The 22,114-nt window shown below is 38.8% G+C and overlaps 1 protein-coding gene across 1 annotated transcript in view; it reads left to right on the top strand.

The window, feature by feature from the left end:
* Positions 1-22,114, top strand: part of LOC134316718 (copine-9-like) — a 128,240-nt gene that overhangs the window by 43,265 nt on the left and 62,861 nt on the right. The window contains exons 5-7 of the mRNA XM_062997148.1: positions 7,228-7,267; positions 7,465-7,467; positions 11,756-11,832. Coding sequence (XP_062853218.1) covers positions 7,228-7,267; positions 7,465-7,467; positions 11,756-11,832 — 120 coding nt within the window. The remainder of the gene's footprint in view (positions 1-7,227; positions 7,268-7,464; positions 7,468-11,755; positions 11,833-22,114) is intronic.

Below are 22,114 nucleotides of genomic sequence, written 5' to 3'. Positions count from 1 at the left end.
GACCCATAAAGAATTTGGTGAAAAGCATCACTAGCCTCACAGGGTTCTGACCCTATCCAATACCTCAGGCTAGAACAAGAATGTGGATTGAAAACCAAGCTTTATTTCTCAAAATCACAACTTACTCAACTTACTATGCATCTTTGGTTGAATGAAAGTAAATCCAGAAAACTCATGTAACAAAGATTCATTATATGGCCAAAACTACGTAGACATTCATTATAATTTAATAATTTTTATGTTTCACACACCTATTTCTAACAGGTATGAAAAATCAACTATATAACATGAATTCATACTTGTTTGCTTTCAAATTTATGGCAACCATTTGGAAAAGGCAAACTAGTTTGGTGTGGAGAAACTTCAGTGGGTAGCACTGAGCCCTGACCTCAACCCCACTGAACTTTGGTAAACTTTAAATCGTAGATTATGAGCCAGATCTTATTGTCCAATATCTTTGGCTGACCTCACAAATGCTCTTTTGACTGAATGAGAAGAATTCTGAGATTTCCAATAAGCTCATGGTCCCCTGTCGACATACCTTTAATCATGTAGTGTTTTTTGGTCCGATTAAAAAAAAAAAAGTAGAATTATAGATATTGAATGACACTACGTTGTTCTACCGTGCATACCACATGCTTGATCTCCAATTAATCTTCTGTTTTTAAATGAAACCTCACCTCTTTTTTTCCAAAGTGGATTTCAAAGCAGCATTTCAGGTCTCTAATCAAAGCTGAGCTAAAGAGCTATCCGACAGCGTACCTGCAATAACTGAGCTGACTGAAGTGAGTCAGTCTGCTGAAAACATGAAGAGCTGACTTCATGCTGAGAGGACATCATTTCAAATAATAGGTTCCACACAGGCAAAAAGATGAGAGCGGTTCAGAAAATACATGTTTTTAAGAACTGTGATTAAATAAATTGTATCTTGAGTGTCTTGCTTCTGCCAAACAACTTGGCTGAATATGTAGCTGTGATGTATTTTATGTATAAATGTAGCTTGTAGTTTTTGATTGCACTTCTTTAAATTGGAATACAGAAGTTCTGCTTGTCACTTACTCTTGCTTACATTTACATCTGCGGCACTTAGAAGACACTTTTATTCAACGTCAATTCCAGTTATCACTGAAAACAATTTGAGCAATTGAGGGTTAAGAGCTTTGCTGTTGGGGCCCAAGTGTGGCAACCTGGTGGTGGTGGGCTTTAATTAGCACTATTTTTTTTTTTACAAGTTGCTTCTTGTAAAGCAGACGTCCCATTGTACACCAACAGAAAAGCTTTCACTTTCTTATGCAAATCATCTTACTGCAGTGATACCCTCTACTATAAATGTACAGTGTCTATTTTCTTCTCTTTCTGTGAAGGAAGACTTCTTACTTTGTCAATATACACCAATCAGCCATAACATTAAAACCACCTCCTTGTTTCTACACTCACTGTCCATTTTATCAGCTCCACTTACCATATAGAAGCACTTTGTAGTTCTACAATTACTGACTGTAGTCCATCTGTTTCTCTGCATGCTTTGTTAGCCCCCTTTCATGCTGTTCATCAATGGTCAGGACTCTCCCAGGACCACCACAGAGCAGGTATTATTTGGGTGGTGGATCATTCTCAGCACTGCAATGACAATGACACGGTGGTGTGTTAGTGTGTGTTGTGCTGGTATGAGTGGATACAACACAGCAGCGCTGATGGAGTTTTTAAACACATTACTGTCACTGCTGGACTGAGAATAGTCCACCAACCAATAATATCCAGCCAACAGCACCCCGTGGGCAGCTTCCTGTGACCACTGATGAAGGTTCAGAAGGTGACCAACTCAAACAGCAGCAATAGATGAGCGACCATCTCTGACTTTACATCTACAAGGTGGACCAACTAGGTAGGAGTGTCTAATATAGTGGACAGTGAGTGGACACAGTATTTAATAACTCTATCAGCGCTGCTGTGTCTGATCCACTCATACTAGCACAACACACACTAACACACCACCACCATGTCAGTGTCACTGCAGTGCTGAGAATCATCCACCACCTAAATAATACCTACTCTGTGGTGGTCCTGTGGGGGTCCTGACTATTAAAGAACAGGGTGAAAGCAGGTTAAAAAGGTATGTGGAGAAATAGATGGACTACAGTCAGTAATTGTAGAAGTACAAAGTGCTCCTATATGGTAAGTGGAGCTGATAAAATAGACAGTGAGCATAAAAACAAGGTTTTAATGTTATGGCTGATCGGTGTATTTTAGATGTCTTGTTACTTTCTATTAATTTAAGGTGTCCATGATTCTTTCACCCTAGTACAAGCTGTCTGTTTGCCAGCTAACGAGTGATCATTCTATAACTCTTGGTTATCCATGCCCCTTCATTTCAGATCATTATTCTGGCCAGTAAATCCTTATAGAATCCTTAAAACCCGTATAGCTTCTCACTAGGATTGTATGGCGTACGTGTCTGTTCTGCTGCTGGCACAAAGTTCTCATTGTAATGAGGCTTGCTTCTATAAATGTTGGGTGTCCATGACCTATCTGCCCTTTTCAAAAGACGTCTTCCTGTATTCTGGCCAACAAGGCTTTGTACTGTTAAAATGGGTTTATGCTTGTTCTACTGCTTGAGCAAGGCTTCTAAATGTAAAACTGCTAGTGAGGTTTTCTGCTCTTTTCATGAGACTTCGCACTGTGGTACATCAATGTGCCATACTTCTTCAAATTTAAGATCCATTCCCTTTCCAGCCCTTGCATGTTTTTAAAGTGTATTCAATTTAAACAGGGCAATGAGAGAAAACAAATAACTACCTTACACTGGTCAGCCATAGCATTAAAACCACCTCCTTGTTTCTACACTCACTGTCCATTTTATCAGCTCCACTTACCATATAGAAGCACTTTGAAGTTCTACAATTACCGACTGTAGTCCATCTGTTTCTCTACATACTTTTTTAGCCTGCTTTCACCCTGTTCTTCAATAGTCAGGACCCCCACAGGACCACCACAGAGTAAGTATTATTTCGGTGGTGGATCATTCTCTGCACTGCAGTGACAATAACATGGTGGTGGTGTGTCAGTGTGTGTTGTGCTGGCGTGAGTGTATCAGACAAAGCAGCACTGCTAGAGTTTTTAAATACCGTGTCCACTCACTTTCCACTCTATTGGACACTCCTACATAGTTGGTCCACCTTGTGGATGTGAAGTCAGAGACAATCGCTCATCTATTGCTGCTGTTTGAGTTGGTCATCTTCTAGACCTTCATCAGTGGTCACAGGACGCTGCCCACGGGGCGCTGTTGGCTGGATATTTTTGGTTGGTGAACTATTCTCAGTCCACCAGTGACAGTGAGGTGTTTAAAAACACTCCATACCAGCACAACACACACTAACACACCACCACCATGTCAGTGTCACTGCAGTGCTGAGAATGATCCACCACCCAAATAATACCTGGTCTGTAGTGGTCCTGTGGGGGTCCTGACCATTGAAGAACAGCATGAAAGGGGGCTAACAAAGCACACAGAGAAACAGATGGAGAGTGAGTGTAGAAACAAGGAGGTGGTTTTAATGATATGGCTGATCGGAGTATGTTTATGTTAGCATTGAGAATACTGTCACAACTTTTTTGAAATTAAGGTTGTATACTGTCAGTCAGTCTAGAGGATTTCAAAGCATTTACATGTATGCCATTTATCAGATGCTTTAATTCAAAGCTTACAACTGTGAAAGAATACAGTGAAAGCAATTGATGGTTAAGGGCCTTACTCAGGGGCCCAACAATGGCAACATGGCAGGACCTTTTGGTTTTCATTGGGAAACACTGGCTACAAGGCAGGAATCCCCTCTGCCAATCCATTGCGTCCAATCTGTTTCACCCTATATAGCTAATCATGTCTGTGTAAACAAGTGGTGGGCTTTTGTAATAGACCAGCTTGCAACCCAAGTTTATCGTGGGTTTTCTAAAACTAAGACAAAATCTGCTGTGTCAACAATGACTTACAGTACACCTTAAATTTAGTGAAATGCACTTTCTCTCTTTTCAGTTTGTTCAGCCAGTTACAGACTAGCACAATTCTGATTGGATCTTTAACCATTTGGAAAAATTGGTAGAGTTCAACCAAATGTGTTGACTTTTTAGTAAGTCAGACTTGACTTTTTAGTAAGGTACTCTATTGACTGGGTTAAGGTCAGGACTTTGGGAAACCCATTTATTAAGCCTAATTCTACTCTTATTTTGTAATGACAAACCAGGTTTGATGGCATTAGTTTTTATTAGGTTATTGTCGTGATTGTAACTCCCAGTGACATCTTCAAGAGAAGATCCAACCCCTAGGTGATGTGTGTAGGTTGTGCTTAAGAGTTTTGATGTCAACTTCAGTATTCTGTCCACTTTTTGCAGTGCACCCAAAATGCAAATGCGCTCCAAAAGCAAAATACTAGCACCATTTAATTCATTTAATTAATTTGTACAGGTAATCTTTGGCCCTTATGTTGCTTAGCTCCCATTCACATTCCTGCCTGCTGTGCTCTGTACAGGACTGAATAGGCTTTTCTGTTCTAATGCCTGTGCCTCAGTATAATTGGTGCAGCCTTATTTTATATAAGTTCATATAGTGACATAGTTAGCTGTAGTCAGTCTTAATCACTAATGAGAAATCTGACCATGCCACAAAGTAATGTGACATTTTAAAACATTCTGATGCACCAAAATGATATAATTAATACATTACTAAAAAAAGAATAGTTGTAAAAAAATCATTAAAACCTGAAGGCATGTCTGTAACAGATGTGTCTAATTTTTCGGCTTAAGTCAAAAATTACATACATTTGTAAATAACATGTCTGTCTGAATTGTCTGCTCATCACATTTTATGCTTTTAGATTTTAAGAAGCACTCTAGCAGAGAGGGTGGAACTGGTAAAATTGGGTTTGGTAAATGCCAAAACAATGGCTACCTTAATGCAACTATAAAAGTTGGTGGATGACTAATAATGGTCTAGTAAAAGCCTTTTCAGAAAAGTGATGGCTGTTATAACAGCCAAGTCGGGACCAAATCCATATTGCTGCCCATGGTTTAAGCAATGCTAGAATTTGAGAGTGGAAAGTAAGTGAGAAGAGAGAAAAAACTTTTTTTCTAATATTTTTCTTTTCAGACACAAACAAGAACAGTATAAAAGTCTTATTCATGTTGGTTTGTGGGGGTTTCCTCAGGGAATCTGTGGTCTGCAGGAAAATAAAGTTATTTTACATGAGAGAAATGAATGCAGTCTGTGGACCCATTTCACTCTTATTTCCCATGATGCACATCCTGATGGGTGTCATTTTCCAATGTCTGATTATTATTATGTTTAAAATAAAGTTTGCAATATTTTATATCACTATAGAGTGCTGTAAAAAGCGTTTTCTCTGTTTTTGGTTTTGGGTCCTTATATAAAATCATATACACTGATCAGCCATAACATTAAAACCACAAGGTGGACCAACTAGGTAGGCGTGTCTTATAGAGTGGACAGTGAGTGGACACGGTATTTAAAATCTCCAGCAGTTCTACTGTGTCTGATCCACTTATACCAGCACAACACACACTAACACACCACCACCATGTCAGTGTCACTGCAGTGCTGATAATCATCCACCACCTAAATAATACCTGCTCTGTGGTGGTCTTGTGGGGTTCCTGACCATTGAAGAACAGCATGAAAGGGGGCAAACAAAGCATGCAGAGAAACAGATGGACTACAGTCAGTAATTGTAGACCTACACAGTGCTTCTATATGGTAAGTGGAGTTGATAAAATGGACAGTGAATGTAGAAACAAGGAGGTGGTTTTAATGTTATGGCTGATCAGTGTATAAGACAAGAAGAACTTGAGGAAACTTAAAAGTTATGCATATCACCCATGTAAGAAATTTCTGCCCTTTAAGCATAATAACTGCCCCCCTTTTGCAGCAGCAATTGCAATCAGACTCGTACTGAGAGATAAGTCTCTACATTGTGGTAAATACATTTTGGCCCACTTTTTTACACATAGACTGCCAGTGTCTCAATAAGGTCAAGCCAGACCTCACTCCAAAACCTTTATTTATTTATTTATTTATTTATTTTTGAGTCCCTCAAAAGTGGACTTGCTTTTGTGCTTCTCTTTGAGCCACTTGGTGTTTGATAACTTTTATACTGTAGACCCTTGACTTACGAATTTAATTAGTTTTGAAGGGCTGTTCTTAAGTCAAAATGTTCGTACGTTAAACCTATTTTTTCTATAAGAAATAATGTAAATAGAATTAATCCGTGCCAGACCTCCCAAACCACCCCCTTACCTAACCTCTCTAATGTCTTAAATGGTCTTTTTTTTGTTTGTTAAAAATACAAGTATGTTTGCCCTTAAATCTTAATTATAGAATAGACATTCCTGTAATAAACAATTATAAACAACAATACACAGTAGTAGTACTGTACTGTACATAAAAAAACACATCACATTTCAGTACAGTACGTGTGCTGTACCATACACCATAATACATTTCCTTCTTTTTTTCAATGGTAATAGATTTTTTAATTGTCTCACCACTGCGCTTTCTCTGCACCTTCTTTGGGGCCATTTTGATATAGAATTTTACAAAATATAAAGAAAACACCGGAAAAACACTGTCCGCTATACGAATGTTCGCTCATTGTATATACAGTATATATAGAGAGAGAGACGGTCGGAGTCAACTTGTTCGTGATGTCACGTGTTTCATTCGTGTAGGAATTTCGGTTCGTAATCCGAAATTTGTTAGTACATTAAGTTTAAAAAAATTGCTCGTAACCCAAAATGTTCGTATGGTAAACGGTTCGTAAGTCAAGGGTCTATTGTACTTTGATCATTTAAAACAATTACCTAAAAACTGTATTCACTTTGTGTTTACTTTAACTTGATGCTTGGCTGTAAAACCCAATCCATCTGCACAACTAAAATGTTGTTGCTCCTAGAAGATACAAAAACATTACTTTCCATTTAACGAGGCAGCTAGCAGAGCAAAGATTTTGCATTGACTTCTGGACAATTTCACATTAAAAGTCATAGACAGTATGACCTGTACTACTGCTAATAATATAATAATGTTTTTGTAGAATGCTTGGCATTAGGCTTGATTTTATGTCTTGTTTAAATGGGTGCCTACATAGGTTTGACCATGTTGTGTATTTAAAATTTTTAATTGAGATGGTCAGACACTGACTGATTATTTCTATGTTATAGGTACAATGTGGACACAAGAAGTTCAAACATCTCGAAACATGTAAGCTTCTGTGGTTCTGTTTTCATTTCTGTTTGCACCATGATTTGTGCATATCTGACATATTTGAGTTTTTTAAGAAGAAAAAGTATAAACATTGTTATATTTGACAGTTGATCTGCTTGTGATTTCCTTTTGTCTCAGATATTTCTTTAACATCCCTCTCTCTTTTGATCATTTTGCCATTCGTGGATGAGCAGAAAGTGAGTAGTACCGACAAAACACTATAACACATATTTGTGTGTGCCTGCATTAGCAGGAATTAGAACAAATGAACCACCCAATGGGATTGTAATTTTAAATCTTTAGAGTAACTACAAATACTTAATGTTTCATCACAGTTACTGAATAATTTGTAGCCACACATTGACTAAGGTCCCCAAAAAGATGTTTATTTTGTATGTTGGGAATGTTGTGGACATGTAGAGCATGTTAGTATTAAGGATAATTGTGCAAATGACATGCACATAGAAACACACAAACGGGGGGGAACATGCAAACTCTGCACAGAAAGGACCTGGACTGCCCCGCCTGGGGATTGAACCCAGGACCTTCTTGCTGTGCCCAACACACAAACAAATTATATTAATAATGTTTTGCATATGCATATGTTATTATAACCATACTGACTTTGTATTAGAGAGTCGGCTAAAACACATGGAAGAGGCAAAAATAATGCATAGAAGTAAAAAAAAATGTGTAAAGTGTTCAATACTAATCATAACTTTTTTTCATTTACACTTACTGACCATTTTATTAGGTCTACCTGTGTTGTACATACAATCATTAGCCATTTATGAGCTACACCTTAACATACAGATGCACTTTGTAGGTACACAGTTACTGACTGAAGTTTATCTGTCACTCTCTACATATTGCCATCCCTCTTCTTCTATCTATTAATTGAAAGAGACTTCCCACTAACCCAATAAAATGGGCAAATTAATGTACATACCCAGCAGGTTAAAAACATCAATTTTGTTGCCATTAGTATCCAGTCATGATACAGGCAGCAGAGTTGGGTGGTGGCAATGTAGTGAAGTCATCAGTTTAACTACATTTCTCAGAAACAGCATCACAGCACATTCTTACAAAAATACACAATATTGACAAAAGTATTGGGACACCTGTTCTAATTTTAAATTAATGTGTTTAAGCCACAACAATTGCTAACAGGTAGTAAATCAACTATATAAAATAATCAATTCTTCCAACCTGTTCATGTTGTGGTTTCCATAGCTTTGTGCAATATGTGAGTGGTTTAATTCTGTCTTATTTCACCTCTGTTTAGTACATTGGTCCTTTCTCTGTACCTCTGTATTAAAAGACACCCAATTTCCTTCACTTATTTGTCACGTTTTATTATGTTTATGGTCAGATTTAAAACATGCTTCTTTGTTTCAAGCTCTGTTATGTTTTCCAGATGGTGTACTTTCTGCTAATTATGAATCAGCCTATAATAATATTATACAGTGTATCACAAAAGTGAGTACACCCCTCACATTTCTGCAAATATTTTATTATATCTTTTCATGGGACAACACTATAGAAATAAAACTTGGATATAACTTAGAGTAGTCAGTGTACAACTTGTATAGCAGTGTAGATTTACTGTCTTCTGAAAATAACTCAACACACAGCCATTAATGTCTAAATGGCTGGCAACATAAGTGAGTACACCCCACAGTGAACATGTCCAAATTGTGCCCAAAGTGTCAATATTTTGTGTGACCACCATTTTTATCCAGCACTGCCTTAACCCTCCTGGGCAGGGAATTCACCAGAGCTGCACAGGTTGCTACTGGAATCCTCTTCCACTCCTCCATGATGACATCACGGAGCTGGTGGATGTTAGACACCTTGAACTCCTCCACCTTCCACTTGAGGATGCGCCACAGGTGCTCAATTGGGTTTAGTCCATCACCTTTACCTTCAGCCTCCTCAGCAAGGCAGTTGTCATCTTGGAGGTTGTGTTTGGGGTCGTTATCCTGTTGGAAAACTGCCATGAGGCCCAGTTTTCGAAGGAAGGGGATCATGCTCTGTTTCAGAATGTCACAGTACATGTTGGAATTCATGTTTCCCTCAATGAACTGCAGCTCCCCAGTGCCAGCAACACTCATGCAGCCCAAGACCATGATGCTACCACCACCATGCTTGACTGTAGGCAAGATACAGTTGTCTTGGTACTTCTCACCAGGGCGCCGCCACACATGCTGGACACCATCTGAGCCAAACAAGTTTATCTTGGTCTCGTCAGACCACAGGGCATTCCAGTAATCCATGTTCTTGGACTGCTTGTTTTCAGCAAACTGTTTGCGGGCTTTCTTGTGCGTCAGCTTCCTTCTGGGATGACGACCATGCAGACCGAGTTGATGCAGTGTGCGGCGTATGGTCTGAGCACTGACAGGCTGACCTCCCACGTCTTCAACCTCTGCAGCAATGCTGGCAGCACTCATGTGCCTATTTTTTAAAGCCAACCTCTGGATATGACGCCGAACACGTGGACTCAACTTCTTTGGTCGACCCTGGCGAAGCCTGTTCCGAGTGGAACCTGTCCTGGAAAACCGCTGTATGACCTTGGCCACCATGCTGTAGCTCAGTTTCAGGGTGTTAGCAATCTTCTTATAGCCCAGGCCATCTTTGTGGAGAGCAACAATTCTATTTTTCACATCCTCAGAGAGTTCTTTGCCATGAGGTGCCATGTTGAATATCCAGTGGCCAGTATGAGAAAATTGTACCAAAAACACCAAATTTAACAGCCCTGCTCCCCATTTACACCTGGGACCTTGACACATGACACCAGGGAGGGACAACGACACATTTGGGCACAATTTGGACATGTTCACTGTGGGGTGTACTCACTTATGTTGCCAGCTATTTAGACATTAATGGCTGGGTGTTGAGTTATTTTCAGAAGACAGTAAATCTACACTGCTATACAAGCTGTACACTGACTACTCTAAGTTATATCCAAGTTTCATGTCTATAGTGTTGTCCCATGAAAAGATATAATGAAATATTTGCAGAAATGTGAGGGGTGTACTCACTTTTGTGATACACTGTATGTATGTGATATGACACTTGCTTTGAAGTGTGTTCATGATTTAAAAAAATACTCATATGGACTCACTTCTGATAATATATACTTTTTGTAATAATATATCCTTTTGTGTTACAATAAAAGGGTTAATACAGATTGTTCATGTAAGACAAGCAGAAGTCTCTAACCATACGTGTGTGTTATAGAGGTATAGATGTGTCTAAAAAGCAATGAATAAATGTAGATTGTTAATATAAATTGGTTTCAGATGTCTTGTTATTGGATTTTTTAATTTCCTGTAACTTGGTATTACTAAGCAAGAGCAATTTGTTCTTTTATATTTTTAGACATATTGTAAATTTCCAGTTTTCTGCATCAGTTTGGTGGTAAAAGAACAAAATCTAGAAACCTTAAAGCAATGTGTATGTAATAGTTATATAAACTGCTAAACAGTGCTGTATGTGCAAGAACTCAAGTAGAGAACTAGTTCACTGGTTGTTTAAACCATCAGACGCTCACTACAAAATTGTTCTGGAGTTACACAATGCTAAACTCTATACAAAATGTTTGATAAAATCTAAAAAAAAAAAAAACATACAATGCAATAAAGCGGACAGCTGTTGGAACAAAACGTGTCTTTTATTTGATATGAAATACAATAGTCACCTGCTTTATTGTTTATAAGCTGTTATATAAGATGAGATGGAGGAGGAAACTGACTCCTGTAACTTTTCCATGCAGACAGAGCTTGTGCTGGCATGTTCCTCGAAGCGTGTAGGGCTCTCTGTAGAAATCCATAGCTGTCAGGTGAAAGAATCAGTGGCTGCAGGTGTCAGAGGAGACGTGTGATAGCCAGCGGCTTTCCTTGGCATTGTGCATGCGGTGGATGTTATGAGACAAAAGTCAGAGCTCTTTTTTAAAATCACAGTTTGAAAGTTTGCCCTACTTTTACTGGGTTTTTTATTTTAGATTGTTTTATTTTAGATTAAACTATGTATATACCAATGCATGATTAATTGAGAACAATAAGCTCACAGTAACTATAGACAGCTTTGGAATGAACTGGTTTTGACCAAAATTAGTGCCCAGCCAAATGCTCTTACCGCTGATTGGGTACAAATTCCCTCAAAAATACTTTATGTAAGAAGCCTTCTTAGAAGATTGGCTGGTGTTATAGCTGCAAAGATCACATAGAGGTCACTCGGTTTTAATACCATTCGGTTTTAAAATGGGAATGCCTCGCAAGCTCATGGTCAGGTGTCTAAATACTTTTGGCCAAATAGTGTATCTTATTAATCAGCACAGTGTCGCTAATAAAGGCGAATGCTAGTCACATAAATGATTATAATGATGTTTGTTTGCCCTCTGTATAGTACAGTATAGTGTTTTATTATTATTATTGATTTTTAAATGTTGACATAATTTCTGTTAACATTTACCTGATTTTGTAGGATTTCCTGGGCCAGGCGTTTTGCACTCTTGGAGAGGTTATTGGCTCTACAGGCAGTCGCATGGAGAAAACACTATCGTGAGTTGGACCTTTTTGATTCCTGAAATTCATTAATTATGAATCAGTGCTGCTGCAAACACATCCTTAATATTAAATGTCATTTCATTAGTCAGTTTGGAGTCGAGCAGACTAGCAAATACTTAAACTGTTCTCACAACTATGGAACATCATGGTGGTGCAGACTGCATGAGACCTTTTTTTTGTTTTATTAATTTTTCAGTAGCCTATATAGATAGAATTTAAGTATATTTGCTTTTCCACCGGCATGGAATGGAGCCTGTTCCGGTTCGCGAACTTGATTTTGAACTGGTTCCGCATGTTTCCACTGAAAAAAAGAGGTTCCAGACAGCGAACTGCAGTTCTAATATGGCACCACAGAATACTTGGTTTTTCAGCGTGAACCGTGACGTCTCCTGTGGGCGTGTCACAGTGTAGAGGTTTGGGTGCTTTCACATGAGAAGCTGGTAAACCGCTGCTGGGTTGTTTTCTATGGAGCTTGATGCTGCATTTCCATCTTTTAAAGTTTACCTGATTAAATTTTCATCCAGTTTGCCGCTGATATTTTCAAAGCACCTTAAAAGAGATGAACTGTGTGATATGAGGTGGCAAAAGCGACCCAGAAAGTACGAACAACGCTTAACATTAAAAATAAAGCGTAACATGGCATGTTGTACTAAAACAATGAGTGATGAATTTTGGCAGTACAGAGCACTTATAACCAGTAATAACAGAGAAAAATTTAGTGTTTGTGTCGTACTTTTAGTACATTCAGACACGTTACGCTTTTTTAACGTGAAGCTTTTTCGACTTTCCCAAGAAGCGGATTCAGAACCACCACACGTGAAGTAAATGCAGCTGAACACAGATACATGTATTGTATTTTAGACTGGATTTGATGGTTATTTCACACAAATGCATGTTCTTGACATGGAACACTTTAGTGCTGTTTCACCGCACCGCTCAAGCCGAGCGCTGAGCAAATCAGCTATTTACACACTTCTTATCAGCAATAGTTGAACAATGCTTTTTACATAAAATCGAACATCTGTAACAACAGCACAAATGCTCGCAGGTAATCTTCACACTCCACCATCATGTTATCACTCTTTACTTTCATTGTGTAACACCCACACACAACAGCGCTGCTGTGTCTGATCCACTCACACCAGCACAACACACACTAACACACCACCACCGTGTCAGTGTCACTGCAGTGCTGAGAATGATCCACCACCCAAATAATACCTGCTCTGTAGTGGTGCTGACCATTGAAGAACAGCATGAAAGGGGGCTAACAAAGCATGCAGACAAACAGATTGTAGAACTACAAAGTGCTTCTATATGGTAAGTGGAGCTGATAAAATGGACAGTGAGTGTAGACACAAGGAGGTGGTTTTAATGTTATGGCTGATCGGTGTATGTGACAATCCTAATTTTCTAGAGTTCAGGTGTTTCACAAATGTTTAAAATTAATATTTGATTCATTTAGAAATGAAAAACATCAGACATTACAGTAGGTAAGAAAACATTTCAAATAATATTAGCATTTCCACATATTTTGTGAGATATCTCTCCCCACTCTCTCTTTCTCTTTTTCTGTTTTACATTCTCAAAAAGAAATGAAATTCTCCACTCACATTATGGACATGTTTCTATGGTAACTGAGAACGTATCTCCATCCATGGCAGATTCTAAGTTCTATGAATTCTTTCTGTATCCATTTACAGCTTTTTAAAATATTCTTTGCCATCTTTATTGTTCTCCAAAAAGAACATAAAATAACTGTATTACTGTTGAGCTTTATTTTTAGTGACAGAGAGAACTGGTGTGCTGGGAAGTGTAGGGGAGGATAAAGAGCTACAGCATTATGGACTGATACAAATGTGACAAATTTGTGTTTAGCAGTACCCACTAATGAATAGCTCTTACTTTCTTACCCTCAAATTTTTGCTGAAAGTACCATCCTCATATTCTTAATCAAGTTGAGGTCGGGACACTGAAAAAGACTGATAAGCAATTGCGTCCAAGATTAAAGAATTGAAAGGTAATCTTCTCTCTTCATTATCATGTTCCACTTGTAGCTCCCCAAAGCATAATACTACAGCCACCCATGCTTGGCGATAGGTGTATTGTGGTTGGCTTTAAATACATTCCTTTTGCCTCCGAATTCATTATTGTGGCCAATTTTCCCAATGAAGCCAATTGAAGGCTTTCTATTAGTTCTATTGGTTAGTTTAAGGTGTTAATTTTGGAGATGGGGCTTTTTTTGCATGACAGCTTCTAAACACAAGGTATAAAGCTAACCTGACTGTTAGCAGGGACTTATTTTAATTTATAGTAGGCCTGATTTTGGTGGTTCTTTGATTATGTCTAAATATCTGAACCCATTTTTATGGTGACAGTTTTTGTTTTTAGAATTTTGATGCATTTTATATCTGACACTAGTCTAAACCAACCTTTAGTTTTTTTTTTACCCTATTACTGTAACGCTATGGGCTATGACGAGACAAGAGGGCGGACACACATGCAGAGATGTATTAACAAAGATTTAATGATAACAAAAGACAAGACACACGACAAGGTTACACAGGACAGGTAGGAACTACACAAGACAAGCTAACAAGACCTATGCTAAATGCTAATCTAAACTAAACATACATGAACAATACTAATCTAATCTAAAGGCTAACCACTAAGCTTAACAAGAACTAGACAGGACTAAACAGAGCTAAACAGAACTAAACAGAGCTAAACAGGGCTAAATAGAGCCAGCCAGCCAGCCAGCCAGCCAGCCAGCCAGACAGACAGACAGACAGACCAACAGACCAAAATCACTGGCTGAGGTAAACCAACAGAAGTGTCACATCAAAAAGTCTCCAAAGACTGAATCCCAGCTCCTCACTTAAATGCCCCCAGATGAGGTGCAGCTGGGGCTAATTATAAGCAGGGGACCAATCAAACCGAGAGGGTGTGGCAGGTGCACAGGAGCTCCAGCAGGAGCACACAGAGGCTGGATCCGTGACAATCACTAGCTCTAAATTGCCCCTGTCCCAACTTTTTTTGAGATGTGTTACTGTCCTGAAATATAGAAATGGGTGTATATTAACACATAAAATAATGATATGTCTGGTGACTTGTGTTTCCTGCCTTTTGTTCAATGAAAAATGTCCACCAGGGCCAAGGCCAGAATAAAGTAGTGATAAAATAGACAGTGAAAAAATGAATTAATTCTATTCCAAAACCATCACCATTGATTGACCATTGATTCACACTTATCATCTGTGAATGATTTTAATAAGAAAAGTGGAATGGAATGTCTTCAGAGAATAGATGTCTAAAAACTGTTGATTTGGTTTCCTTTTTAGTAATAGGTACAGCTGAAACACATGAATTTCTAGGGGTGTCCACGTACATTTGGCAGCTTTTATGTGGCATTTGCGTATAGAGAAAAATCTAGCTCAGGATTCATGGCAAGTAGACATTAATGTTGTTAAAAACGTTGAAATAGAACCGCTCAGGTGCCGCAGCGGTAAAATATGTAAAAAATGGCGGCTATATGACTGACGTTTGGCTGTTGTTCATACAGGGTGGGGAGCTGGATAGGGACCTCATAACTGATGCAATTGCGACCTCTGCTGACTGATTAATGGTGTTTGTACAGAGTGGAGGAATAATGCTGATCAGGGTGTGGCTCTCCGTGCACAAGGCTGATCCGCATATGAACTCGACTCGTGCAGGTGAAAAAATGCAGTCAGCTACTGCACACATGTCAGAGGGGCGTGTGCCCGTTTGCTTTCCTCAATCAGGGGCGGGGGTCAGCACCAGTAGAGAGGAATCATAACGCAATTGGGTAAAAAATTGGACGCGCTAAAAAAGGGGAGAAAATGCATTAAAATTGAAACATTAAAGTTTATGACAAAATGGTTATAATGGCTTCCCGTAATTTTATCTTTGCTGATTGTAGAGCTCAGGCACAACACTGCAACAAGGCACGCTTGTATTGTGTGGTAGCTTAAAATTACAGGTTTAATGTTGTTATGGCTGATTTTGATTATATATATATATATATATATATATATATATATATATATATATATATATATATCTGGCTCCATTTAAAACAGGCACAAAAGATTTTAACAAAATCAAGAAGTGTTTGACGAAATTGGTGGTTTTGGGCTAATGCTGATGATAGATAGATTCTAGTCTCTTTACTGTTTGCTAAAGTTTGTTGCTTCTGATTTTGCTATTGCATTTGACTGTGCATTCAGTCGTGTTTGTGTTTTCCATCACATTTTTTTAAAGCATGTCTGTGTTTCATTAGATTTACATCGATTAGAGTGAACACGGCTGTTGTATGTTTAATACGTGACATGACATTTATGGTAGTGATTTATTACAGTGGCATATTTATGGTGTATTTGTTGCCTGAACTGTATTGAAAAGTAGATTATATTTCATTCCATATGAGCTCTTTTACTCACATGGCCCTTCTCAACACATTATTCCTCACATATACCGTATCCCTCCCTGCACATGTTCAAGCCTGACTTTAACAGTGGTCTCATGCAGTGGATTCAATATATGTCTAAAAATGAGAAGTCTGGGTTTAATGTATTTAGGGGCGGCTTAAACATAGGGGCAGCAATTACAGTATTCATACTGAGCTCAACACATGCACACACATTACAGCACACACACACACACACACACACACACTGTCCAGCTCATCATACCCTGTTTCATTATTTAACAGGTAGCAGTCTCTGGCCTACATAAAATGAATTTTTTTTTTTACTATATTTTCATTTCCTCTTTTGTTTTAATAAAGGATTCTTTCCTCATTTCTGTCTTTACTTTTCTGTTCTCTTTTCTTCTTTGTTTTAAGAAGATTTGACAAGATAAAGAAGGAATTTCTTTTTTATTATTGTCAATTTTTAATAGATCAACGTGTCTATGAAAGTTACAATTGCTAAAACAAAAAAGGTAGACATTTGCTATGACATACAATCCTGCATGTTGTTAAATATCACATACAGTAGACCCTTGACTTATGAATTTAATTGGTTCCGAAGGGCTGTTCTTAAGTCAAAATATTCATTAGTTAAACCTAACTCATTTTCCCATAAGAACTATGTAAATAGAATTAATCCGTGCCAGACCTCCCAAACCCCCCCTTACCTAACCTTTCTAATGTCTTAAATGGCCTTTTTTGTTATAAATACAAGTATATTTTCCCTTAAATCTTAAATTATAGAATAGACATTCCTGTAATAAACAATAATAAACAACAATACACAGTAGTACTGTACATAAAACACATATCACATTTCAGTACAGTACGTTTGCTATACTATACACCATAATACATTGTATCTACCAGAAACAACAATAACTCATATTTCTCTATTATTTCCTTCTTTATTTCAATAGTGTTGTATTTTGTAGGTGTAATTTCACGAAAGAATAACTTCCTTCTTCTCTCTTACTCAATGTCCCCTCTGTCTGATACACAGTGACATCTACTGGCAGGAGTAATTATACAACAACAACAAAACTGCGCTTTCTCTGCAGCTTCTCTGGGGACATTTTAATATTGAATTTTACAAAATATAAAGAAATATAAAGAAAACATCGGAAAAACACCGTCCGCTGTCCGAATGTCCGCTCACAGTTAGTTCTGACCTTACAATCTGATTGGTTGAGAAGCGTTCTAACTGTGCTGATATTTGTGATAACAGCATGGCCTTTTCACACCACAACTGTATTACTCCGCTGACGCGTTGCCAGTAACGACAAGCTTCATGCACACAAGCCGCCGGTTGTTTTGGGCTCGTTAAAAAGCTATTGGAGACCCACATTAGCTGACAGAAAAAGGTGGAGTGCAGTCCTCAGTGCAGAACATGACCAAGAAGACACAGTACCGAGGCCACCAGCGAAGCGAGCCGGACTGTTTGATGCCGATGCACATCCTACAGAGCAGCCTTTTTTTTCTAACTGCACAATGAATGGAAGTGTGCAGATTAACATATACAAATAACGCAATCACTCTAATAAATAACTAAATTCTATCTTTTAATTCTTAATTAATTTTATTTTTAGCTTTTTTTCCTTTTCCTTTCATCTTCGCTTATTCATATTCGCTTATTATTTTTATTCCAAACTAGCATTACTTTGTAGTGTTAAACTATATGCCTTTTTTTTTGCCTACTGTGTTAAGGCAGGGTAGGGAATTTTTACTGTTGTGGAACTACTTTTTGGCGGAAGGTATTGTCAATGTTAAAGTGTATTCAATATGAAATTCAGGGCTTTTTTGATTTATTTTCTTTATTTATTTTGTAAAAACTGTTGTATAAAAGCAATAGAACACTTGAGGTCGTGTGTTATCGCGAATAACATCACGGCTGTGATGATCTACGGCACTCGCCTTCGGCTCGTTTCTGCGACTAAATCACAGCCGTGATGTTATTCGCGATAACACACTCCCTCTCGTGTTCTATTGCTTAAATATATATATATATATGCATATGCATGTATATTTAGCATTTTATGCTAAATGTACTTATGTTAAAAACTGCTGGGACAAGAGAAAACTGTAAGGGAGTTTTATTCACTCACATACTAGGCAGTAATACTATCCAGCAGAGACCCCTGACTTCGTATACATGTCAGATTGTAGGTTAAAATTTCTCCATCAGCAAACATTGTAGATCAGCGGTGCTTCAGGTGGGATAAGGCGTAGTTATTGTAACAGACTTTTCTGTGGTTGTATTGTGACTGGTTTGATGGACGTTTCTACACGAAGTGAGTGTGTTTTGACCCTTTGGGGCTTCCATAGTTCATGGAATAGCATGCTTGGCTAACGCGATGACTCTAGCTGTCCGCTATTCGGTACCGTAACAGAAAAAGTAATAAAATGTTTTGCTCCAGACAATTTGTGAATATACCGTGTATTTATTTCTTTAATAAGAAAGTGCTATGACACTCGGTTACATTTGAGAAACGCTGTCTTAATGAGAGATGCCGTGCACGGTCAAGTCTCAACATGAACAACGGATGACTCGCAGGGCCAAATAGAATTTGCGTTAACGGCACTATTTTTTAAAATCGCGTTAAATTGACATCGCGTTAATGCGTTATTATCGCGTTAACTTCGACAGCCCTAATATATATATATATGTATATATATATATATATATATATATATATATATATAGAGAGAGAGAGAGAGAGAGAGAGAGAGAATGAGAGAGATGGTCTGAGTCAACTTGTTCATGACGTCACGTGTTTCGCGAATTTCGGTTCGTAGTCCGAAATATGTTCGTACGTTAAGTTGAAAAAGATTGTTTGTAACCCAAAATGTTTGTATGGTAAACCGTTCGTAACTCAAGGGTCTACTGTATTAGTAATTTATATTTGTGTACAAGCCATACATGGTATTTTTCCTGTAATGAAAAGTCTAGGTATTTCAGTCTTTACATGTATTATAATCTGACAGAAGTGGTAAACTAGAAACATTTTAAACCAGCAGTAAGTAGTCTTTTCATTCCACTCCCACATATGCTCAATCACTGTCTTTTGGATTTCAGTTAGATTTTTGTGGCTCTTTGGCACCCCTAATCTGAGTGGTTGCTCATTTGCTGTGTCTCATATGCAAACCGTCAGTATTGCTGAGATGACTGATGAAATATTTAAAGGCCATATGTGGCCATGCTTGATGTGCCTCAGTGGAGTTTGACTGACTCATATCCAGATGTCTTTGATTTTGGAATATTTGGGGCATCTTGTATAGTCCAATAAAACAAGAATAACAAAATACAGTGTTTTGGCTAATCAACTTAACTGCATTTTGTATATCTATATACAGTGTATCACAAAAGTGAGTACACCCCTCACATTTCTGCAGATATTTAAGTATATCTTTTCATGGGACAACACTGACAAAATGACACTTTGACACAATGAAAAGTAGTCTGTGTGCAGCTTATATAACAGTGTAAATTTATTCTTCCCTCAAAATAACTCAATATACAGCCATTAATGTCTAAACCACCGGCAACAAAAGTGAGTACACCCCTTAGTGAAAGTTCCTGAAGTGTCAATATTTTGTGTGGCCACCATTATTTCCCAGAACTGCCTTAACTCTCCTGGGCATGGAGTTTACCAGAGCTTCACAGGTTGCCACTGGAATGCTTTTCCACTCCTCCATGACGACATCACGGAGCTGGTGGATATTCGAGACTTTGCGCTCCTCCACCTTCCGCTTGAGGATGCCCCAAAGATGTTCTATTGGGTTTAGGTCTGGAGACATGCTTGGCCAGTCCATCACCTTTACCCTCAGCCTCTTCAATAAAGCAGTGGTCGTCTTAGAGGTGTGTTTGGGGTCATTATCATGCTGGAACACTGCCCTGCGACCCAGTTTCCGGAGGGAGGGGATCATGCTCTGCTTCAGTATTTCACAGTACATATTGGAGTTCATGTGTCCCTCAATGAAATGTAACTCCCCAACACCTGCTGCACTCATGCAGCCCCAGACCATGGCATTCCCACCACCATGCTTGACTGTAGGCATGACACACTTATCTTTGTACTCCTCACCTAATTGCCGCCACACATGCTTGAGACCATCTGAACCAAACAAATGAATCTTGGTCTCATCAGACCATAGGACATGGTTCCAGTAATCCATGTCCTTTGTTGACATGTCTTCAGCAAACTGTTTGCGGGCTTTCTTGTGTAGAGACTTCAGAAGAGGCTTCCTTCTGGGGTGACAGCCATGCAGACCAATTTGATGTAGTGTGCGGCGTATGGTCTGAGCACTGACAGGCTGACCCCCCACCTTTTCAATCTCTGCAGCAATGCTGACAGCACTCCTGCGCCTATCTTTCAAAGACAGCAGTTGGATGTGACACTGAGCACGTGCACTCAGCTTCTTTGGACGACCAACTGAGTGTCTGTTCTGAGTGGACCCTGCTCTTTTAAAACGCTGGATGATCTTGGCCACTGTGCTGCAGCTCAGTTTCAGGGTGTTGGCAATCTTCTTGTAGCCTTGGCCATCTTCATGTAGCGCAACAATTCGTCTTTTAAGATCCTCAGAGAGTTCTTTGCCATGAGGTGCCATGTTGGAACTTTCAGTGACCAGTATGAGAGAGTGTGAGAGCTGTACTACTAAATTGAACACACCTGCTCCCTATGCACACCTGAGACCTAGTAACACTAACAAATCACATGACATTTTGGAGGGAAAATGACAAGCAGTGCTCAATTTGGACATTTAGGGGTGTAGTCTCTTATGGGTGTACTCACTTTTGTTGCCGGTGGTTTAGACATTAATGGCTGTATATTGAGTTATTTTGAGGGAAGAATAAATTTACACTGTTATATAAGCTGCACACAGACTACTTTTCATTGTGTCAAAGTGTCATTTTGTCAGTGTTGTCCCATGAAAAGATATACTTAAATATCTGCAGAAATGTGAGGGGTGTACTCACTTTTGTGATACACTGTATATGTGTATGTGTATATACACCGATCAGGCATAACATTATGACCACCTCCTTGTTTCTACACTCGCTGTCCATTTTATCAGCTCCACTTACCATATAGGAGCACGTTGTAGTTCTACAATTACTGACTGCAGTCCATCTATTTTTCTACATACTTTTTTAGCCTGCCTTTACCCTGTTCTTCAATGGTCAGGACCCCCACAGGACCACTACAGAGTAGGTATTATTTGGGTGGTGGATCATTCTCAGCACTGCAGTGACACTGACATGGTGGTGGTGTGTTAGTGTGTGTTGTGCTGGTATGAGTGGGTAAGACACAGCAATGCTGCTGGAGTTTTTAAACAACTCACTGTCACTGCTGGACTGAGAATAGTCCACCAACCAAAAATATCCAGCCAACAGTACCCCGTGAGCAGCGTCCTGTGACCACTGTTGAAGGTCCAGAAGATGACCAACTCAAACAGCAGCAATAGACGAGCGATCTTCTCTGACTTTACATCTACAAGGTTGACCAACTAGGTTGAAGTGTCTGTTAGAGTGGACAGTAAGTGGACATGGGATTTAAAAACTCCAGCAGCGCTGCTGTGTCTGATCCACTCATACCAGCACAACACACACTAACACACCACCACCATGTCATTGTAACTGCAGTGCTGAGAATGATCCACCACCTAAATAATACCTGCTCTGTGGTGGTCCTGACCATTGAAGAACAGAGTAAAAGCAAGTCAAAAAGTATGTAGAGAAATAGATGGACTACAGTCAGTAATTGTAGAACTACAAAGTGCTTCTAT

This window comes from Trichomycterus rosablanca, chromosome 6, assembly GCF_030014385.1.
Source record: "Trichomycterus rosablanca isolate fTriRos1 chromosome 6, fTriRos1.hap1, whole genome shotgun sequence".
NCBI lineage: Eukaryota > Metazoa > Chordata > Actinopteri > Siluriformes > Trichomycteridae > Trichomycterus > Trichomycterus rosablanca.
This window is presented reverse-complemented; position numbering and strand designations above follow the sequence as displayed.